This window comes from Sitophilus oryzae, unplaced genomic scaffold, assembly GCF_002938485.1.
Source record: "Sitophilus oryzae breed Bouriz unplaced genomic scaffold, Soryzae_2.0 scaffold_1297_pilon_pilon, whole genome shotgun sequence".
Taxonomy (NCBI): Eukaryota; Metazoa; Arthropoda; class Insecta; order Coleoptera; family Curculionidae; genus Sitophilus; species Sitophilus oryzae.
The window spans coordinates 443,264-462,558 of NW_022145945.1; the positions used below are offsets into that span (position 1 = coordinate 443,264).

The 19,295-nt window shown below is 30.1% G+C and overlaps 2 protein-coding genes across 2 annotated transcripts in view; both read right to left on the minus strand.

Moving 5' to 3' along the window:
- The window catches only part of LOC115874500 (vesicular glutamate transporter 1), a 148,570-nt gene extending 143,133 nt beyond the window's left edge, over positions 1 to 5,437 (minus strand). Inside the window, exons 1-2 of the mRNA XM_030889647.1 lie at positions 5,369 to 5,437; positions 2,396 to 2,552 (exon numbers count right to left, since the gene is read on the minus strand). Coding sequence (XP_030745507.1) covers positions 2,396 to 2,409 — 14 coding nt within the window. The 5' untranslated portion in view covers positions 2,410 to 2,552; positions 5,369 to 5,437. The remainder of the gene's footprint in view (positions 1 to 2,395; positions 2,553 to 5,368) is intronic.
- Positions 5,438 to 10,083: 4,646 nt separating this feature from the next.
- Positions 10,084 to 18,959, minus strand: LOC115874504 (inhibin beta B chain-like). The gene is made up of 5 exons (XM_030889652.1): positions 18,677 to 18,959; positions 16,819 to 17,084; positions 14,388 to 14,535; positions 10,788 to 10,953; positions 10,084 to 10,560 (listed from the first exon to the last, which is right to left on the minus strand). Exons 1-5 carry the CDS (start codon positions 18,932 to 18,934, stop codon positions 10,169 to 10,171), a joined length of 1,230 nt encoding a protein of 409 aa, XP_030745512.1. The 5' UTR covers positions 18,935 to 18,959; the 3' UTR covers positions 10,084 to 10,168.
- Between the last annotated feature and the right edge of the window lie 336 nt (positions 18,960 to 19,295).

Sequence of the window (19,295 nt, forward strand, 5' to 3'; positions counted from 1 at the left end):
TATCTTCAATTTTAGCGTCAAGGGTGGGAGCGTAGGCACTAATGATGTTGACGTAAGTTTTGTCTGATATGGGGTACCTTAGGCTCATAAGACGTTCGGAGACACCAATAGGTACTTCTGTTAACTTGGTGGCGATTTCGTTTTTGATCGCAATGCCTACACCATGAATTGTTAATTAATTTTTAATTCTTTTGTTTATTATTGAGCCCTCGGAAGTGTTTCGAGGTAGGTTTATTTTGTTTATTAGACCTTGTTTGGTTTTTTAAACAAGAGTTTCGTATTTTTAGGGCCTTATGGACGTACATTATCTTATGGACGTACATTGTCTTATGGACGGACTGTGTTCCAGGTTATGGTCCAAGTTACGGACATTATCCAAGGTCCTAGTAGTGTTCCAAGGTACGAGTAGTGTCCCCATATTGCCTCAGTATGGATGTAGCGTAAGCCCCATGCTGCTTCGTTCCCATTTCTCAGTCTAGTCAGTAGTTACGGCTGTATCAATTCATGGTGTCCTCATTCTGGCGCCCTTTTGTTGTATTGGATGGCCGAGTACAGAGATGCGAGACCACCTCACGCTGCTACTGTTTGAAGCAAGGTTACATAAAGAACAGCTAAGTGTAGATTTAAGTTCTAGTTTTACATTTAACATCTAAAACATTTTCGGTCTTAAACAATAACGTACATCTTAAGTAATATCGTACAGACTATGTTTAGTGGTTAGATTGTTAAGAACATTCATGTCGATTTAATCTTTAAAATATAATTTAGATCTTAGGTTTAATTACATTACGTCTTGTAATGGTATTACTTTCATAGATATTCAGTACAACTCTTAACACCATTTTTTGACATATAACCACTATATACTTATTAGAATTCTACAATGTCATGTACCAGCAAAGAACATCATGAAATACAGTCATTAGTTTTAAGTAATATACAACTGTGTTTTCTTTCTCTGTACATGCCTGGCGCCCAATATCTATTTCTTTTATTTATTGTTATTAATTAGTTTTCTTTCCAGTGAAATACCTTATCCACGACTGCTCTCCGATGAAAAGCTACCGTTCGCAGTGGTAGTTGTTTAAAAAACGCTACAATGTCAATGATGACAGGTATTGATAATTTCGATTTAAAATATCTCGAAAGCCATTACTCGTAGCGATTTTTACCAAGAGACCTTTTTCACGTAAAAAACGTCGTAAATGTATATTTTTTTACTCAGTAGTTTTATACAGGTACGGACGAAAAGTTTAAACACTTAAAACATACGTATTACACTTTAAACCAGTTAAAAAATATGTAGGTGGCGCCGTCTACTAGTAGGAGTCATATTGACATCAAAATCAAATTTCTCATGTCAAAAAACTCTCAGACACCAATTTTCATCTTGTTTTCTAAATCAAAAAACTTATCAGACTCTCTTCTGGTCTGTCGATAGGACACAAAAATAAATACCTCATCCGCCACAGTATTCGTAAACCATCAGGGGAATAAACGCAAGCAGGGAATCCCAATGAAATTGGTCCCCTGGGACTTACAACCTCTCCGCGCGTTTCTCCTGTCGGCGAAAGTCGCAAAATAATTCAATAAGGCTCATTTTACCGTATCCCAAAGGTACAAATGAGGTTAGAGACGAACGGAATTGAAAAATAAACGAGTAGGAATAAGAAGAACTTGTTGCGTTAGTACACCCATAAAAGTGTGTTAAATTAATTACTTGGTACTTTCTTTTTAATATTTCGTAATTTCTTTTCTATTTTTATATTTTCAGTTAGGTACCTAGTTAAAATGTTTGTTGAGAAGAATATTTCAAAACCTATAAACTTATTTTTTCACATTTTTTAAAATCTTGCCAATTTTTTAGTTCTTAATAATTTTTGTTATGCTTTTGCCTCTTTGTTCTTTTAGTTTCCACTTTTGTTTTTATTTTAATTTTTGTTTCCTATAACTTAATAAAGCCTAGAAAATTATATAAATTTAATAAATTGTTTTATTTTATATACCCGTTCTTTTTGATTCTTTTTTCATTTTATATTTTAAAAAATCAAATATTTTTTAGAACAATCTTCGGATTCTTACGAGATCTTTAAAAGGACACTGTTTCCTCAAGGAACATCTCAGCAGATTGAAGCTAAGAAACAACGCAAAAATGAAGATTCTGTGGGAAACACGGGGAAACACCAGAACGCCTCATCAATGAATATCCCGAAAAAGCCCACTATCTTTCTATTTATTATAAAACCTCATACCCAAGAAATAAAAAAATTATATGAATAACATCTAGGTGTACCATATAACTTCCAATACTCTCCTCAATTTTTTAGAATAACTAGATATCAATATTTTAATGAAATTTACTGAAAAAACCTATACTTCTACTTATAGCACTTACCAGCCTGCCACCATTTTGCTGATAGTTATTCAACTACGGTGAACCACTCAAAAACACGTAACTAAGTTTCTCGGTACTAAAGCCAGTACCTACGAACACTAATCAATTACATACACTAAAATCACACACGCTCAGTTGAACTTAATAAATCCATTATCTGAAACAAAAAAAGAAAAAAACATTTTTAAAATTAGAAATTATAAAATTTACCATTTTTATAATAATGTTCTAGATTACTGTAATAATGATTAGATTATATGTTTTTTTTATTGTTTATGTATCATAATAAATTAAAAAAAAGGAATTAAAATAGAAATGTAGGTATTTAATTAAATCGTTTCAATTTTGAAGGCAGAAAATGGTAATCATATACTACAAAATTATGATAAATAGAATTGGACTGAAAAAGTTAGATGGAAATTTATATCTGCCACATTCATATCGACCAGTTTAACTTTTAATTTAGTATTATGCAACAATTTTACTGCGCATGATTGTAGAATGGTCTACACCCCCTTTATTTTTGAATATATTCCTAGAGTTGATCAATACGAGAAAATGCCCGTAGGCTAACAAATATGCATATTTCCTATAAAAAAAATATTTGAATTACAGCTTATTGGAAAATCTACATATATGTACAGGGTGATTCTTAACGTATACGCATAAAGTTGGGAAATTATTGCTGATGACAAATAATGACTAATAATGAAAAAAAGTTAGTAAAATATTTTTATTTACGGAGGTAACAAACTATTTGAAATAAAAACAAGAAACGTAAATTCGATTAAATTGATTGTGCATTTACTGATAAAGTTAATAAATTTTTGTGAAAAAAAAACTCAAATTATTTCAGAACCTAAAAATATTTTACTAACATTTTTTTTTTATTATTAGTCATTATTTGTCATCAGCAATAATTTCCCAAGTGTATGCCTATAGGTTAAGCATCACCCTGTATAAGCCGTATTTTTTAAATTAACTAACAAATATATGATATTGTATATCCGGTAATTTTTTATTTAATTTAAAATACATCCTGCTTTATAGATTACTTGTTTCCAAGTGAAAATTTTCCAAATGAAATTCTAACAAAAATTATGAAGTTATTATTAACTAACAAACTTGGCAAAAAGTTTTAATAAATCCAATTAATAAACTATTTTCAATGGAAAAAAAGTTGCTCTTAGAAATTTACAAGAAAATAATAAAAATTTAAAATGATAATACTACTAAAGTACTAAAAAATAGCACAAATTTATTTATTTACCGAATAAGTTAGCACTGTTCAAACAGCTATTCCACTGGCAATACTTTACTATACCATATGATCGAAAAAAAACGGCGTCAGATGAGGTACGAAATGAAGGTGATACTTTTTTATGTAAAACTATTTGATGGTGTAACTATCATCATTTCTAAGTCAATTTAATGCATTTTTTTCTGTTATACAGTATTTTTTAACCCACGACTAATTATGATATAAAATTTTAAAAAAGAATAACAGTAAATTAAGACTTTTTTCTGTATATACGCTAAATTTTCAAGATAATTTTGTTTTTTAGAACTTTCAAAACAGGTTAAAAAGAATGAAACAGACAAAAAAATAAACAAAAACCTCTTAAAAAAATACAAAAAATAAAAAAACACTAGAGAAAGTACACTTAAAATTGCATGTAATAATAGGTACCATAAGCTTAAAGAGGGACTAATATAAAAAAACTTTCTAAGCAAACGAAAAAAAAAGAATTAAAATGTAAATAATTTAAAACAGTATGATCATCCATAAAAACATAAAATAATAAAGAAGACTAAAAAATCGAAAAAGCAAACTTAAAACAACTGATATTATAATAATAAATAAGAAAATTAATATTAGACATTAAAAACCTAAATACAAACTAATATAACAAAGAATTATAAAAAGGGAGAAAAAAACTAGTAAAAACTTTCATTATTCAATATAAAAAAATTGGACAGGAAAACAGCCTAAATTATCATTTTACTTGTTAAAAAGATATGTACTACTGCATAATTAAAAAAATGCGATATAACAAATAAAATAAATTACAAAACTGCAAAAAAAGATTTAAATATTATTTAAAACAAAACAAAAAATACTTGATGGACCTATAAAGAAAATTGCAATCTAAAATTGTATTGAAATATAGAAACTTAAATATAAACTAAAATATATAACACACAAAGCTGCAAAGCAAGCGAAACAGAAAATTGAAATTTAAAAGAAAAAACAAGGTATAAAAATACTAGAAAATAACTAAAGAAACCTCAACAAAATCCAAATAACAAACTATAAACTTAAACAAAATTTAATTTAACAAAGTTGCAAAAACAAGAAAGAATGAAAAAAGGAGTTGATATTTAAAAGGAATAAAACGAACTTTAATATTATTAAAAATGATGCTTAAAACTAACTAAAGAACGGCTTACACTATTACACAAAATCTAATATGACAAAGTTGTAAAACAAGATAAAAATAGAGGATATTAAGATTTAAAACAGAAAAATAATACTATTTTTAATATTAGTAAGAAAGATACTTAAAAAATGAAAAATTCAAATAGCGAACTAAAAAACTTAAACACAGTCTAATATAACAAAGCTGTAAACAATAGAAAAGAAAGTTAAGATTTAAAGGAAAAATCAAGGTGTAATACAACATACAACTAAAAAAACTAAAGAAATTTAAACTCCAAAATATCGAACTAAAATACTTAAACAAAATCAAATACAACAAAGTTTTAAATCAAGGAAAAATAGAGAAAATTGTGACTGAAAAAAGGAGAATGAGAGGAAGTTAAGATTTAAAAGAAAAAACAAGGTGTACCTAATACTATAAAAAAAATGTAAAAACCAAAATTAGAAACTAATACTTAAACACAATCTAATATAACAAAGTTTCAAATTAAGAAAAAACAGAGAAAATTATGTCTCAAAAAAGAAAAACTTACCAGCTAGCGGGGACGCACGGAGCAAGCGACGCCACAAACGGCGCCCGTGTGCGGCGTCCCGACGCTTCATCTCCACAAGCGCCAGCGCCGCGACGCCCTCTCCATTGGCTCCCTGCCACTGTTACAATCCTCGAAACACTGTCGGCACCGATCCGGCCCAACCAATAGCGGCTCGCAGTGGGCGGGACTTAAATAGAGCTACTGTTTCAATTTTCCGAAAAAAAAATTCCCGGGGATATGTAAATGGCGGCCATTTTGGAATATCCGGCCTGATTGTTTTGGAAACCTTATTAAGTAATTTCCCCCCTGCCCCCTTCGAGGTCTCCTAGAGCTGTCGTTTTTCCTCTTTGAACAAGTTTTCTCGCTTCTTGTCATCATTACTGCTTTAAGTTTGCGCGATTAGTTTTAAACAGTAATACGAAAAATTATGATTATGAGGCAAAGTTTACTTAGTTGTGCTTGTAATCTTTGATGAGATACAACATTATTTTCTAGCTTCATTTAAGAATCTTTTTGTGAAGAGTAGATTAAAAATAGACAAGTTTTTAATAAAATTAAAGACTTACGACCAAAAATAATTGAGTAAGAACAATCTTTGGATTGTCACGGGTTTTTTAACAGGACACTCTTCGATGCACATCTCAGTAGATTGAACACTGAAAGAAAAGAACGTTGTAAAATAAAAAAAATGCTAATGAATCAAATAAAATCAAACATATTTTGGCCTCATTAATGGTCATAATTGAATTAATAAGACATCTACATGTTCCTTTTGTAATACATTCCTTTTATTTCAAGCCTTTCTCTTTATATTTTGAAGTACAATGCTTAATGATTTATTAATATGTCACTTTGTGAGTTATTAATAAGTTTGAGTCGATTTTAATCAAATAGGATCAGTACTAACAATTTAAATGAAATAAATATCAAATTTATTAATAAAATAACTTTATTTCGGAATTACTCTTTTGGTGATAAGTAGGTAAATACAAGTGTATTGAATGTCTTCCAAAATAAAAAACAATAGATACAATGGTATCCCGGTGAATTTTGTCTAATGACGAATGGTTTTTGTAATGTCCTGGAATAGATCTGTCTTTATTAGATTCCTTCAAAGGTCACAGATATTCTAAAAAAAGAAAGCAACGTTTAGTTAAATATATGACATACTTTTCTCCATCTTAAAACTGGAGTTAACCTGAAAAAGACAATTTTTCTATACAGAGTATACATGATTTGGCTGTTCTCTAAGTCGTATAATTGTAAACAAAACAGTATTTTTAGATTCCTAACGCCACTATAGATGAGAAAACTAGCGATGGGAACTATCGAATGAATTAGATTATCGAATGGTTACTGAATGAATGATTTCAACTATCGAATGGTTTTATTCGAATAAAATCATTCATTCATTTGTATACTAAAGCATAAGTGACAACCTCGCCGTGCGACTAAATGGTTATCGTTGCGCCACGAGCCACGACTAGCGAATGTTTTTGATAAATGAAATTTAGTATTCGTTTGATTTTTGTGTGCGTCAGTGCATTATTAGTTCTTCTAAATTTTTATAACTTCGCCTTGTAAATACTATGCTATTTTTGCGTTTATTAAAATATTTAAAATACTAAAATAGTAGTTTTTTTTAATTGACGATTGTGTGCGAAGTGGTCAAAAATTTTCCGAAAATTTGTGTGATTTTCCGTAACCCGATCTTTCAATTATTTAATTTTATATGGTATATTATGGTTAGGTTAGATTGCATTTTTTTAATGGGAAATGTTGAGAAGTAACAATTTTTAAGAGAGATGAGATGAACTTACAATTAATTTTAAAAATACATATTTGTATTTTGGATGTTTTAATAATATGAATTAGTTAGAACTTAATAATCATATTTAAGTAATGTGGTTAAGTAAATGGTTATTGAACTCAAATTTTGGGGTTAGAAAATTAAATTGAAAGTTTTACACGTGCCAATTTAAAAAAAAGTTAACGTTTGTATTTTGTTTATCCTAATTCTCTTACATGTAGTTTTTTGCGAAGAAATATTTCATTTATTTTTTAAAGTAAATGCCAGTAAAAGTAAATATTATTTTTAAATAGTAATATAAAGTAATAAAAAGTAATATAAATAATTTTGATTTCTAATTTTTTATTTATATTTTCCTTCCATTACACTGCATGCTTGCACTTGCTTAAAAACATTAAAAATCATTTTCCTACATCAAATACCGCGATTTTGTAAGGGGCCCCTTACAAAATCGCGGTATACTCCTATATATGTCCAAGAATAAATAATAATTATTCGAATATAAAAAATAATAATTAGGTACATATTCGATATTCTAAACAAAGAAAATTACCCCTTGATTTAATTTTGTAAATAGAAAAATGCCATTGACAATTACTGGGGCCTAATAATTTATAATTAAGTAAATATCTGCTTCCATTTACATATACTGTGTTTAGTTTGCGTATACTTATGGTTTGCATACACTAACTACAAATTGCTTTATAACTACTGAGCACATATTGGCCTGTTTGCCAGTTGAATAAAAAATTACTTATTAAAATTTGGAGGCCCCCTAGAAGAAGAGGCCCGGGGCGGACCGCCCCTACAGCCCCCCCCCTTAGTCCGCCACTGACAAACAGCTCTTTCAAGTTCATCAATAAATGTTCGATTGGATTGATGTTGGGACTACAAGGAACAAGGAGGTCATTCCAATCTTCGTAGTCCAACCTCGTCCAGGTACCCGTTAACTACTCGAACTCCTAACTCGTTACCCCGCGCAACGTGGGACCTGGAATTATTATGAATCAGTATAAACTGATTTCCAATGAAAGGAGCAAATGGAACGACCCCTCCTTGGAGGACATCCTTAGTAGAACGGTGGGCAATGAGAGCTCCATTTTGAACAAATTCCAGATTGTAAAAATATCAGTACTTTATTTAAAAATGTGTAGCTCATAAAGGAATAGGGACAATATGATATTTAAAAAAATCAAATGTTAGGAATACATCTAAAATCACAGGAAAGTGTTTTTTATCCAAAATGCCCGTCCCATTTTTTCCACAGGGTGTTTTGAATTTATTGCAAAAAACGAAGTTTTGATTTACCCCGGTATAAACCCACCTAACAGAAATATATCATCCATTAAAATGATAAAAAATAATGTCAACAAATTTATCTACAAACTAATAACCATAAAAATAGGATTACAAATTAAAAAGTTATGAAACATCAAACTTTTAGGGTGGCGGAATATTGTGTCGGGTTTTCATAGTAAGTATTTTTCATTTATATGTAGACATACTCGAATCTGAAAGATAATGACTTTTGTACTAAGCGCATAGAGTTGACATTCCCATACTCTTGAATTCAAAAGAACATTTCCAGCCGTGTAGGTACGTAATATATTTTAGGAATTCGAGAAAAGACTCAAGAATCAACCCAAAACTCCCGACATTATTACATATAGATCTATATATCTAATACGTTTGATATGAATACTTGAAAAGAGCTCTACACCTACGTATGGAACACCCACTAGGCCGGCGATCGATGGAGCGGCTCCATGGAAACTGATTTTCCACTAGGATTCGCTCTCTCCCTGGGAAAAAGTAAAAATTTCATTTCATCTCGCTGTTTAAGCGCTTTGCAGGGATTTAATTTGCTATTTATTCGTTTGGATCGTTCTCTTCATCAGAAACGTTCAGATTTAATTGAATTTAATTACCTTGGGATTTATTAAATTTAGTTTTTCGAAAGATTTTTTCCTTGATTTTGTTACTATTTAATGAAATCTTAAAATATATTGGGAAAAATCAATATTATGTATACGGGTGCGTCTCAAAAGTGGCTCACCCCTATAACTTTTTTATTTTTTCAGACAAAAAAACGAGATTTGGTATGTTTTTTAGAATTTAGAATGAGTGGGAGGGGGGTTAATCACTTCGACCTTACAGATCCATTGTGTCCCCCTTTCTTGAATCATAACACATCATACAGTCCCAGGGCTTTGACAAAAGCCAGTATCTGGGACGGTTTTATGTATCTGGGACGGTTTTATGTATACGGGTGCGTCTCAAAAGTGGCTCACCCCCTATAACTTTTTTTATTTTTTCAGACATAAAAAACGAGATTTGGTATGTTAGTATATGACATAAATTAGGATTAATTGACGTATTCAATTGTTTTTGGTCACTTCCTGTTTCACCGGAAATGACTAAAACTTTTGATTCTTAAATGGCACCCATGGTATTTTTTTACTTTATTCGATAGAAAATGACATTCTGAATAGAATGACATATCATATGTCAACTTTTGACACATTTTGAAATTTTAGCATATGGTTTATTTGAAATTATAACTTGCGGTTCGTAATGAAAATTTGATTCGAAATACCAAGTGTATGGTCGAAGAGGCAAATGTTGTATAATTCAATAAAATTACTGTAAATTGTAAATCACTATAAATAATGACTAATAAACAAAAAAAGACCACAGAACACACAAAACAAATTGTTGGTTAGTAGTTGTCAGAGATATAGATGTAGTAATGTTTTAGTTTAACTTTTATAGCATTTGTTTGGAAATTCTGTTGATAAACATCTCGACGCATACTGAAAAAGTTAATTTACTAGATTTATAAATATCTATTATTTAAAATATTTTTACTTTGAAATAAATAATACCACATTTTTTATAAGATTTAAATATTAATTAAAACAAAAAATATACAATATAAATTATTCTTTTTAACAGATTTATCAAAATGTATAATCCTACGTTTCTTATTTTTATCTACATCCACATTCATCAACCACCATATCCTCGTAATTCTTCATCACCACGTTGCCAAATCTATCAAAAAACATTATCGGTAAAGAAGAGAATTTCGTCGCCACGCAACAACTTCGTTCTCTCAGTCCTTGTCCGTTATTCCAGTGCCTCAATTTGACGTAATTGACAAACTGGTGATCGTGGTTCTCTATGTGGCACTTTCCAACGCATTGGTAGCCCATGAAGCCTTCTTCTGGGTGGATTATGAAGTCGTACCAGTTCAATTGGCTGAAATCGACAAACCAGGACTTTTTGGAACATTTGTTGCTTGGAGGAATGGTTGGACTGGTTAATGCTGCAACGTTATTGGCGGTTTCTGGTTCTTCTAAATGTGGTTGAGCATCTGTATCTATTGAAAGAGAAAATACTTTAGAATTTTTTTATTAAAGTAAATAAATAAAATTATTTCGAAATTTATCGAAGTGTTTCTATCAGAGTATTGTCAACAATTTAAATCATTGTTAATCGTTCCGTTTAAATAATCATCATTTACTTGAAATTTTCATAAATTTCTAAGAACTCTAAACTAAAAATCCTTAACATATTATGAATACACTAAGGCTATGAATAACTTACCATTATTTTGGATGTTCAAGACAGCAAATGTCTTGTAGGCTCCTCTGTTGGTGTCGTTATAAATGGATATCAATTTGTTTTCATCATAATCGGATATTGTCAGAAGGAGACCCAAATTCTCTTCACCTTTTGCCCAGTTATCAATCGGCTTCTTGATTTTAAAAGTCTAAAATTAATGACATTTCCATAGTGTGTTATTACAGTTGGGGGTTGGAAATTCGGGTATTTATAAAATTTCTTGTAAAGTTTGTAATCAGAAATATGTTGGACAAACTAGAAGATCAATTTTAACTAGAATTATAAAAAACATTTAGCTCAGATAAGATATGGTAGACCGGATAAATCTTGCGTTGCTGAACATATTGTCGATAAAGAACATTGTATAGATCTTAATAATTTAAAATTAATTAAACCAAGTCTCAAATTACAGGCAATTAGATGTATAAGAAAGCATCAGAATTAATAAGGAAAGGTTTAGATAGACGACCTCCAAAAAAAGACAGAAAAAGACAATTTAATACCTGTGAATTAATATACAGACTTCAAATATGACACTGTCATATGATTCTTTTTGTTGGAAACACGTTATTAAAGGTTTGCTTTCTAGATTTAAAAATTTTAATCTAGTATATAATAAAATAGTTAATGCTAATTTAGAAGTTATAATTTATTTACAGGATGAGATTTTTAAGGTGGTATACAAAGGCATTCCTCAAGAACTCTTTAAAAATATTTTTATTTCATATTGTTGCGGACCCGTGTGGACTCGACCTAACCTAACTATATTATGTCCCGCCCCCATATGACCTTAATACCGCATTAAAGAATAGACACCGTAATGATTCATTTGAACGTTCGAGAACAATCGAGTTCCACTGGAATGGAGGAATACATACGAGAACGTTCTAAAAAAACCTTCTCTATACACCTAATGATCTAACGTCTAACGGACTATTCGAGAACTGTTCAGCTGTGGGTATATAAGCCGATGCCTGGGGCCAAGAACAGTTAACCTAATATGACTGCTCATTCAGCCAAAAGTGTCTGCCAGGTGCATGCGAAAATTACTCGCTTTGTGACGTCATTGTAGTCCTTGTTATGGTTATTAGTCCTTATCCGGTAACCAATAATACACACACGTGCATTATTGGTTGCCGAATGCAAAACGTTCATTATTTAGTTTATTTATTTAAACACCTTATATGTATGCATTGTAGAAAATTAACTGTATAAATCGTATTAAATACTCGGATAATGCATTTTTAAGAACAGCAGTTCCCAGCATCACCTTTTGCAAGCATTCTTTTTAGAGTACTTCCATATTTTGCTTTAAAATAATTAATAAACAAAATCGTGGGCACTTAGTATGCACTTTGTCACAATCCACAACACAAAATGAACGTATTTATACACTCTATGGCTCTAAAAAAAAATTGACAAAATAATTAACTCAAAATTTCTCAGCTGTTATTTTTATAAGTTTACCATACGCAACTAATAATACACACTATCATGACAAGGCCACGAAGGCTTTGACAAGGGCTACAATGACGTCACAACTGTCAGCTGAAGCGCGGGAACGTACGTCTTATGAGGATGAGCAATCCTATTAGTTTACCGTTCTTGGCCTGGGGCCTGAGGAGGACAGAAAATAAAAAGACGAATAAAGTTGCCGCGCTAAATTCAAAATAAATTCTTTCTAGATAAATAGTTTGCAAATCGTTCTTTAAGTCTTTTATCGTTATTGTTTTTGTTACTTAGTGTAGAATAAATTGTGACTTTCTATCCACACGGAACCGACGAAAAACGTAACAATATGTTCATGCTCTATGGTATAGTCTGTGAAACGAATAACTTTGAATTTGACAGTTCCCGCGGGCTTTTCTAGTGTTAATTTTATTAGGTTAGCCACTTGCAGCCATGCTGACGCAATGCCGTCTCTAATAGAACAGCCTCAGAGCGAGATTTATGACATCACGCTAGTTAAATACTACGGATTAATAAATATGTTGTAGAATACATGGAAAACATAATAATTCCTCGTATTTTTGGTTTGTATTTTAAAAATGATATAGTTTACATGAAATATACATAATATACAGTTAATAAATACAATATATATACCTATTTATAGTAATAAATACTTTTGCAAATAAACAATAAACCATACAAATGCAGCAAATGTTTTACAATATACAAATAATGAATAGGTACATAAGATAATGGGTAAAATGTAAAATATATTTTAAATTTTGGAGTTTGAAAATCGATCTAATTGAACAAACAACATTCAATGTCTACTACTTACTATGACTGAAATCGTACTCCATAGTCAATGTAGATAGTTTTAGTGTTAAGAATAATAATTTTAAAAAATACTTGGTCATCTTTTGACAAGTTTATATTAGTTTATTAATTGCAGTAAACATTATGTGGTGTGTGGTGTGAATATTTTATATGTAATTTTTTGGATTATATTCGACATTATTTTTGTCATATGACAACACTGATAAAGGCTATGATGTTTTCTTTTAAACCACGTTTTCTTTAAACCAAAAAAAAATAATGAAAAAACAAATGAAAACTTAATCAGCGTTTTTTCCGAACCTAAATCCCAAGAAAATCAAAAATTTTAGAATAATTTTACATATAAAATGACAGCGATCTTTATTTCATAGCCATCGCTGACGCCTTTTTTTCTATGATATTGTATTATTTGCAAATATAATATTTCGAACATTGATACTTGCAAAATATACATATACATTTTGTGAATGCAAATAATAATACATCACTATTAGTAGATGTTGAATGTTTTTTGTTAAATTAGATCGATTTTCACACCCCAAAATTTAAAATATATTTTACATTTTACCCATTATCTTATGTACCTCTTCATTATTTGTATATTGTAAAACATTTGTTGCATTTGTATGGTTCATAGTTAATTTGCCAAAGAATTTATTACTATAAATAGGTATATATATATTGTATTAATTAACTGTATATTTCATGTAAACTGTATCATTTGTAAAATATAAACCAAAAATACGAGGAATTATTATGTTTTCCATGTATTCTACAACATATTTATTAATCTGTAGTGTCTCACTAGCGTGACGTCATAAATCTGGCTCCGAGGCTGTTCTATTAGAGACGGCATTGGTCTGATATTTAGAAATGTCAAAAGCTGATGACATTTTACTTTTGACAATTGTGTTGGTTTTTGCAAGAAGAGGAAGAACTGTCGCTTGCTTTATTATTTTCCTTTTCTATTTCACGAAAGTAAAAAGAGTTACCTATCTGATTCGTTCAGGCACTCAATTTAAAGAATATCAGTAACTCTTTTGATAGAGGGATTTTATATTTGCCCTGTTGATAAAAAATAACGGTCAAAATTCAAAGTTATTCATTTTATAGACTATAACAACAAACTAGTGCTTTATATAAATTTTACCATAATTTTATATTTGCGCCTTACTTCTGATTATGAATAGCTTATAAACGAGTGACTTTTAAATCGATCAAAATAAATCAATAAATAATAATCAAAATTTTTATTTTATCGACTTTATAGAAAACTTGCAAAAATATACTCACCTGCCATCCTTTCTGTGCTTTTGATATATAGATGACATTAAACAATTTATGAATGTCTGGATTATCCAGTAGATTTGATCCATTTCCACTCTGTTCAGGCTGGTATTCCAGTTGATACAGACGTAAAACAACAGATTTCTTGTATATACTAAAAAATATTTCACCACAATATAGGGTGTCTCAGAAATAAATGCAAGTATTTTTAAGGGGTGGTAAATCTCAATAAAAGAAACATATTTTATCTTTGTTGTTTTTCAAATAAGTCCAAAATAACGGAGTTATTTTACCTTGAAAATTAAAAAAAAAAGATTTTTTCTGGATTTTCTTTCTTCTAAATTTAATCTAATACCTATGTTGCAATATTATCAAGAAATTATGTTTTTTAACTAAACACTAAAAAAAATTTCAAATTTTAAAAAAAAAATCGCGAAAAAACCTCGTAGGCGTGTTTCTGGGGTTGAACTATACTACCAGTTAAAATACTTGCACTTATTTCTGGGACACCCTGTATAATAGCTAAACAAATCTTAGATAATATAATAAACTTCATCGATTTAGCAATGACATCAGTTATTACAAAGAGCTTTGTTTCTATGAGTATGACATGCATTCTAGAACAAGATTAATGTATAAATCTATCAATTACGATCAAACAAGCTTTGACTTGGGTCTGTTGTGATACAAAGCCGCGTGATACAATTAATAATAAAATCTATAGTTCATACCAATTAAACTTTTAGTCACGTGATTAGGCTTGACCGGCACAGTGTTGCCCACTTTTACATATTTTCTTTTAATCAAAATATTTTAGAAAACAAAAATAAATTAATTATAAATATGTAAACAGTTATTATTTACATAAAGCATAAAGGGCCATTACTACCGCTTTCCCGTTCAAAATATTCTAATAAAGTTGGGATGAGTTTTTGCACTGGCTATTAAGCTGTCTTGTACTCTTTGCATTAAAAGAGGTTCTAGAAAGAACAACGTTTGACTGCAAAATCTGCTAATATTTTTTTTTTAACTTAAAGTATCACAATACAATTTATTGAAACCAAAAGCTCGTAATACAAAATTAAAGTGTCAAAACGTCAGGAAATAAATAAATAAATATGGCAACTTGACGGAGCTACCACCTGAATCAACAGCGGGAAATTTAAATTCCAGTTAGTCAGCCCGGCGCCGAATATGTCCATGGTTGGCAACAATGAATTTAAAAATCGCGCCCCCGATTACGTAACTAGAAGTTTAATTCGTATCGCCACAGATTAGGTATACTATATGTATACAGATAAAAATCTTATCCCTAATTCGTGGTACGAAAATTGTTTTTTATGACGATGTGCAAACGAGTAAAATTTCCTGTACGCAAAAATAAACTCGCGTAAAATAACAATAAACAGCGTAATAGAGAGATATCGCTAGCTATATCGAATAGCGTGCATGGACGTTAATAAGGCCAGGTGTTATTTCCTTTACGTAAGATGGTATTAACTCTCATTTATAGTTATCGGATCGGAAAGAATTCTGTTCGCGTCGCGTCCGCTATTTAAACTTAACCTAACTTTGAATTTAAAACTTTGAAATTGTTTTGTTTACTAGATATTTTAAAACTAAAGGGCTAAAGTGCTTATTTCCAGTACTTTATTGTTCAACGTCTGCCAGTGGGTTTAGGGCAACAAGCAACAAATTCTCTTAGAAGGGCTAAGTCGTCATCTGCTCTAAACCTAAGCCTCTTTATAGGTTCTTTAATAGATTGGAATAGATGGAATCCATATTTTAGGCCATATTTATTTAATTAAAAACTAATCCCAGCTACTTAAACATCAAATTACCTAATAAAACTAAAGTAATAATTCAAATCAATTCACATATAACCTAAAATAAAAGATCTCGCCGGCCGGCCCCGGTTGTCAAGTACCCGCACATGTCCTTTTAAGCAATTTTTAAATGTTCAGCGGGTGTTGCGTTAAAAATTGACTCGCGCATATCGTAACCATGATAAGGTATTCGTAAATACTCCATGACGCTATTCGGTTTTCCGATATCTCTCTAATAACTGTTCCGGTCAGGCGCTGTGCACAATTTTAGAGGCCATAAGTGGGCGTGCTATGTGCGCAAACTAGTAACCTAACTAGTGCCCGATTCCGAAAATTGGAACCACGAAAAACAATAAAGAAAAAACAAAGTTTATAATCTGTGGTATCGCCTTACACTGATCACATAATATTATGTGTATAAATAAATGATTTCATGTAATTTTGACATTTGTTGCTTGAGGTTTACCGTCAAAATTTGTTTATCAATTGTCTTTTAGGTTATTTAAATAAAAACAAAAATAATAGACAAATAACACCAATTAACTGAATATCTATACGCAAAATAGTATATCTAAAAACAGAATTGTTTTGAAAATTATCAAATATTTTACCTGGATGTATTTTTCAATGGCCAGTAGAAATATAAATCTGCATCTGACACATTTTCGTATGGACTCAAGCTGTTTAAATTGAACTTGATGATAGAGCTAGACGTGTTTCTGTTACTGTTGAACAAAATTCGAATTGGATTGGTTTTCCATGCCTCTTCTACACGGTGTTCGTAGAATTTCTTAATGAAGTATGGTAGATCGGATTTGTTGAATTGTTTGTGATCGTAGTGCCATTCTGGGTCTAGGTAGAAATTCGATGCGTTTAACTAGAACAATAAAATTAAAAAAATACACAGGTTGTCCCAATATTCGGTGGGCATAAAACTACCAGAAATATTTGGAATCAAAATAAGTTAATTGGGCATAATTTACCTCTTCGCAAAAGCGTTTCGTTTGTCCGTTAAAGGGCACCAATCAAAAATAAACCCAAACGCTATAATTAATTCGGAATGAGTTGATTAAATAGATCTAATATTCCTATAGGCAGTGAAAAACAACTAAGATGTATCAGAATAATAAAAAAAACATCGTACTACTCCTTGGCGAATTTTGAAGAACCCTAATTTTAAGTCATTTAAATATTCTTAAGTACTTTAATTATTTGTAAATTGTTTAGTGTTTAATAAATAATTTTTTTTTTTAGACTAATGTATTTACCTATCTACGAAATATATTTGACTTTTTTAAAGATCCTATTATGTTTAAAGTGTACTTGTAATTGTTCATATATCTACAGGGTGGTCCGAATTGTATTCCTGAAACTTTGGCAGCATATTCTGCAGATAAAAATAAGTAAAAAAGTTCGTATAAATGTATGTCCTAAAATCCTTAGTTTCGGAGATACAGTGTGTAAAAGTTTCATTTTTATTTCGATTTTTTCCAAATAATTTCTGAAATAACGTCAATATTTGGATGAAAATTGGTATTTGGTAGTTTTTTGGCATGAGAAATTTGATTTTGATGTCAATATGACGCCACCTACATATTTTTACCTGGTTTGAAAAGTAATAACTTTTTGTCCGGACCTGTATAAAACTACTAAGTAAAAAAATATATATTTGCGATTGCCTGTCGTCATTGACATAAATTAAACATGTTGACTAAATAAATCATAATTTTGAAATATTTTCGTGCCAAAAGTTCAACAGAAATTGTTTTATCGTCATTTTCTCGAAGAAAAATTTATGATTAATTTAAAAATAAATTTTATATATTTATGCTTAATTTAAAAATAATTAATTTAAAATAAAAAGTTTTCAAATTTGTCATTTCAGTCAAATAACTCAACATGTTTATTTTTGTCAATAATGAAATATGAAATGTATTGACTATTTCAATTCTAAATATTGAGAACTTAAATTTTGAGAACCACTGGATCTTTTCTGGAGTTTCTTTCTTGTAAATTTAATCTACTCACTATGTGGCCATATTATTAAGAAATTATGTTTTTTAACTAAAAACTAAAAAAAATCCAAATTTTCCAAAAAAAATTATTTGCGGAAAAAAACTCATAATCGTGTTTCTGGGGTCGAAATATACTACGTCTAAAATATCTACACTTATTTAAGACTCACCCTGTATTATTCAAAATGAACAATTTGCTTTACTTAAAGGAGTTCTTTAAAAAGTTTCAAATAATTCTTTCTGTAAAATAAAATGGGGGAAACTTATTCATCATTTTTAAAATTTACACGGGATTTCCTGTTTCGTTCATTCCTCAGTTCCAACACACAGTAATAATAATAATTATTATTATAATAATTACAATCACAAAATAGTCATGAACTCTAAAAAAATGCTGGAAATAGTTTAACCTCTTGTGATATTACTAGTGATAATTGAGCTGGTAGATACTCACAGAAGTTTTAGTTGTTGGTAATTTAGCTACTGGAACTCCATTAATCTTCTTGATCACTTTGATATTCTGAGGCCCATGAGGATTAGCGCTAAAATCACTGATATTATGATTCAAAAAATGAATCCTATTGTAAACCGTGAACTCATTGTTCGCGTTTGTTTTAAAATAATAAGATTTACCGGTCAAATTCACGGCATTAACATGAATAAACAAAATTTTGATTAAAATAAAGGTTTGAAAAAGGTTTTCGAAAAGCATTTCTGCTTAGAATCGTAATCGCTGACTGAATTGGTATGTTAACATTGTTAACAAGATTTAAAGTGTAATAGGGATATTTCTTAATTAAATGTGAGCCTACGTTTCCTAGGATTTTTCGCTGTAAAATTAGATATGTCGGTTGTGTCAGGGGCTATTATATAATTAGGGAATAGTTTAATATAATCTGTTGCAGCCTTGAAATTTTGACCGTAATATGACCAAGAAAACACTCTTTTATTGTGCCATTTAGCTAATGGAAATCTTGAGAAAATTTATATATCGACTTTGCATCCTTACAGTCATTTGAAATCTTTTTAGAAAAGACTCGTTAAAAAGTCGTTAAAAAAATTTAAGTCAGACA

What these genes read in the sequence shown, in the direction of transcription:
- LOC115874504 (XM_030889652.1), bottom strand. Translation starts at nt 18,934, where the DNA reads ATGCTTTTCGAAAACCTTTTTCAAACCTTTATTTTAATCAAAATTTTG. An exon ending in TACCAACAACTAAAACTTCT is followed by an intron (nt 17,085 to 18,676) that starts GTGAGTATCTAC and finishes TTATTGTTCTAG; the next exon opens with TTAAACGCATCGAATTTCTA. An exon ending in CTTGAACATCCAAAATAATG is followed by an intron (nt 10,561 to 10,787) that starts GTAAGTTATTCA and finishes CTCTTTCAATAG; the next exon opens with ATACAGATGCTCAACCACAT.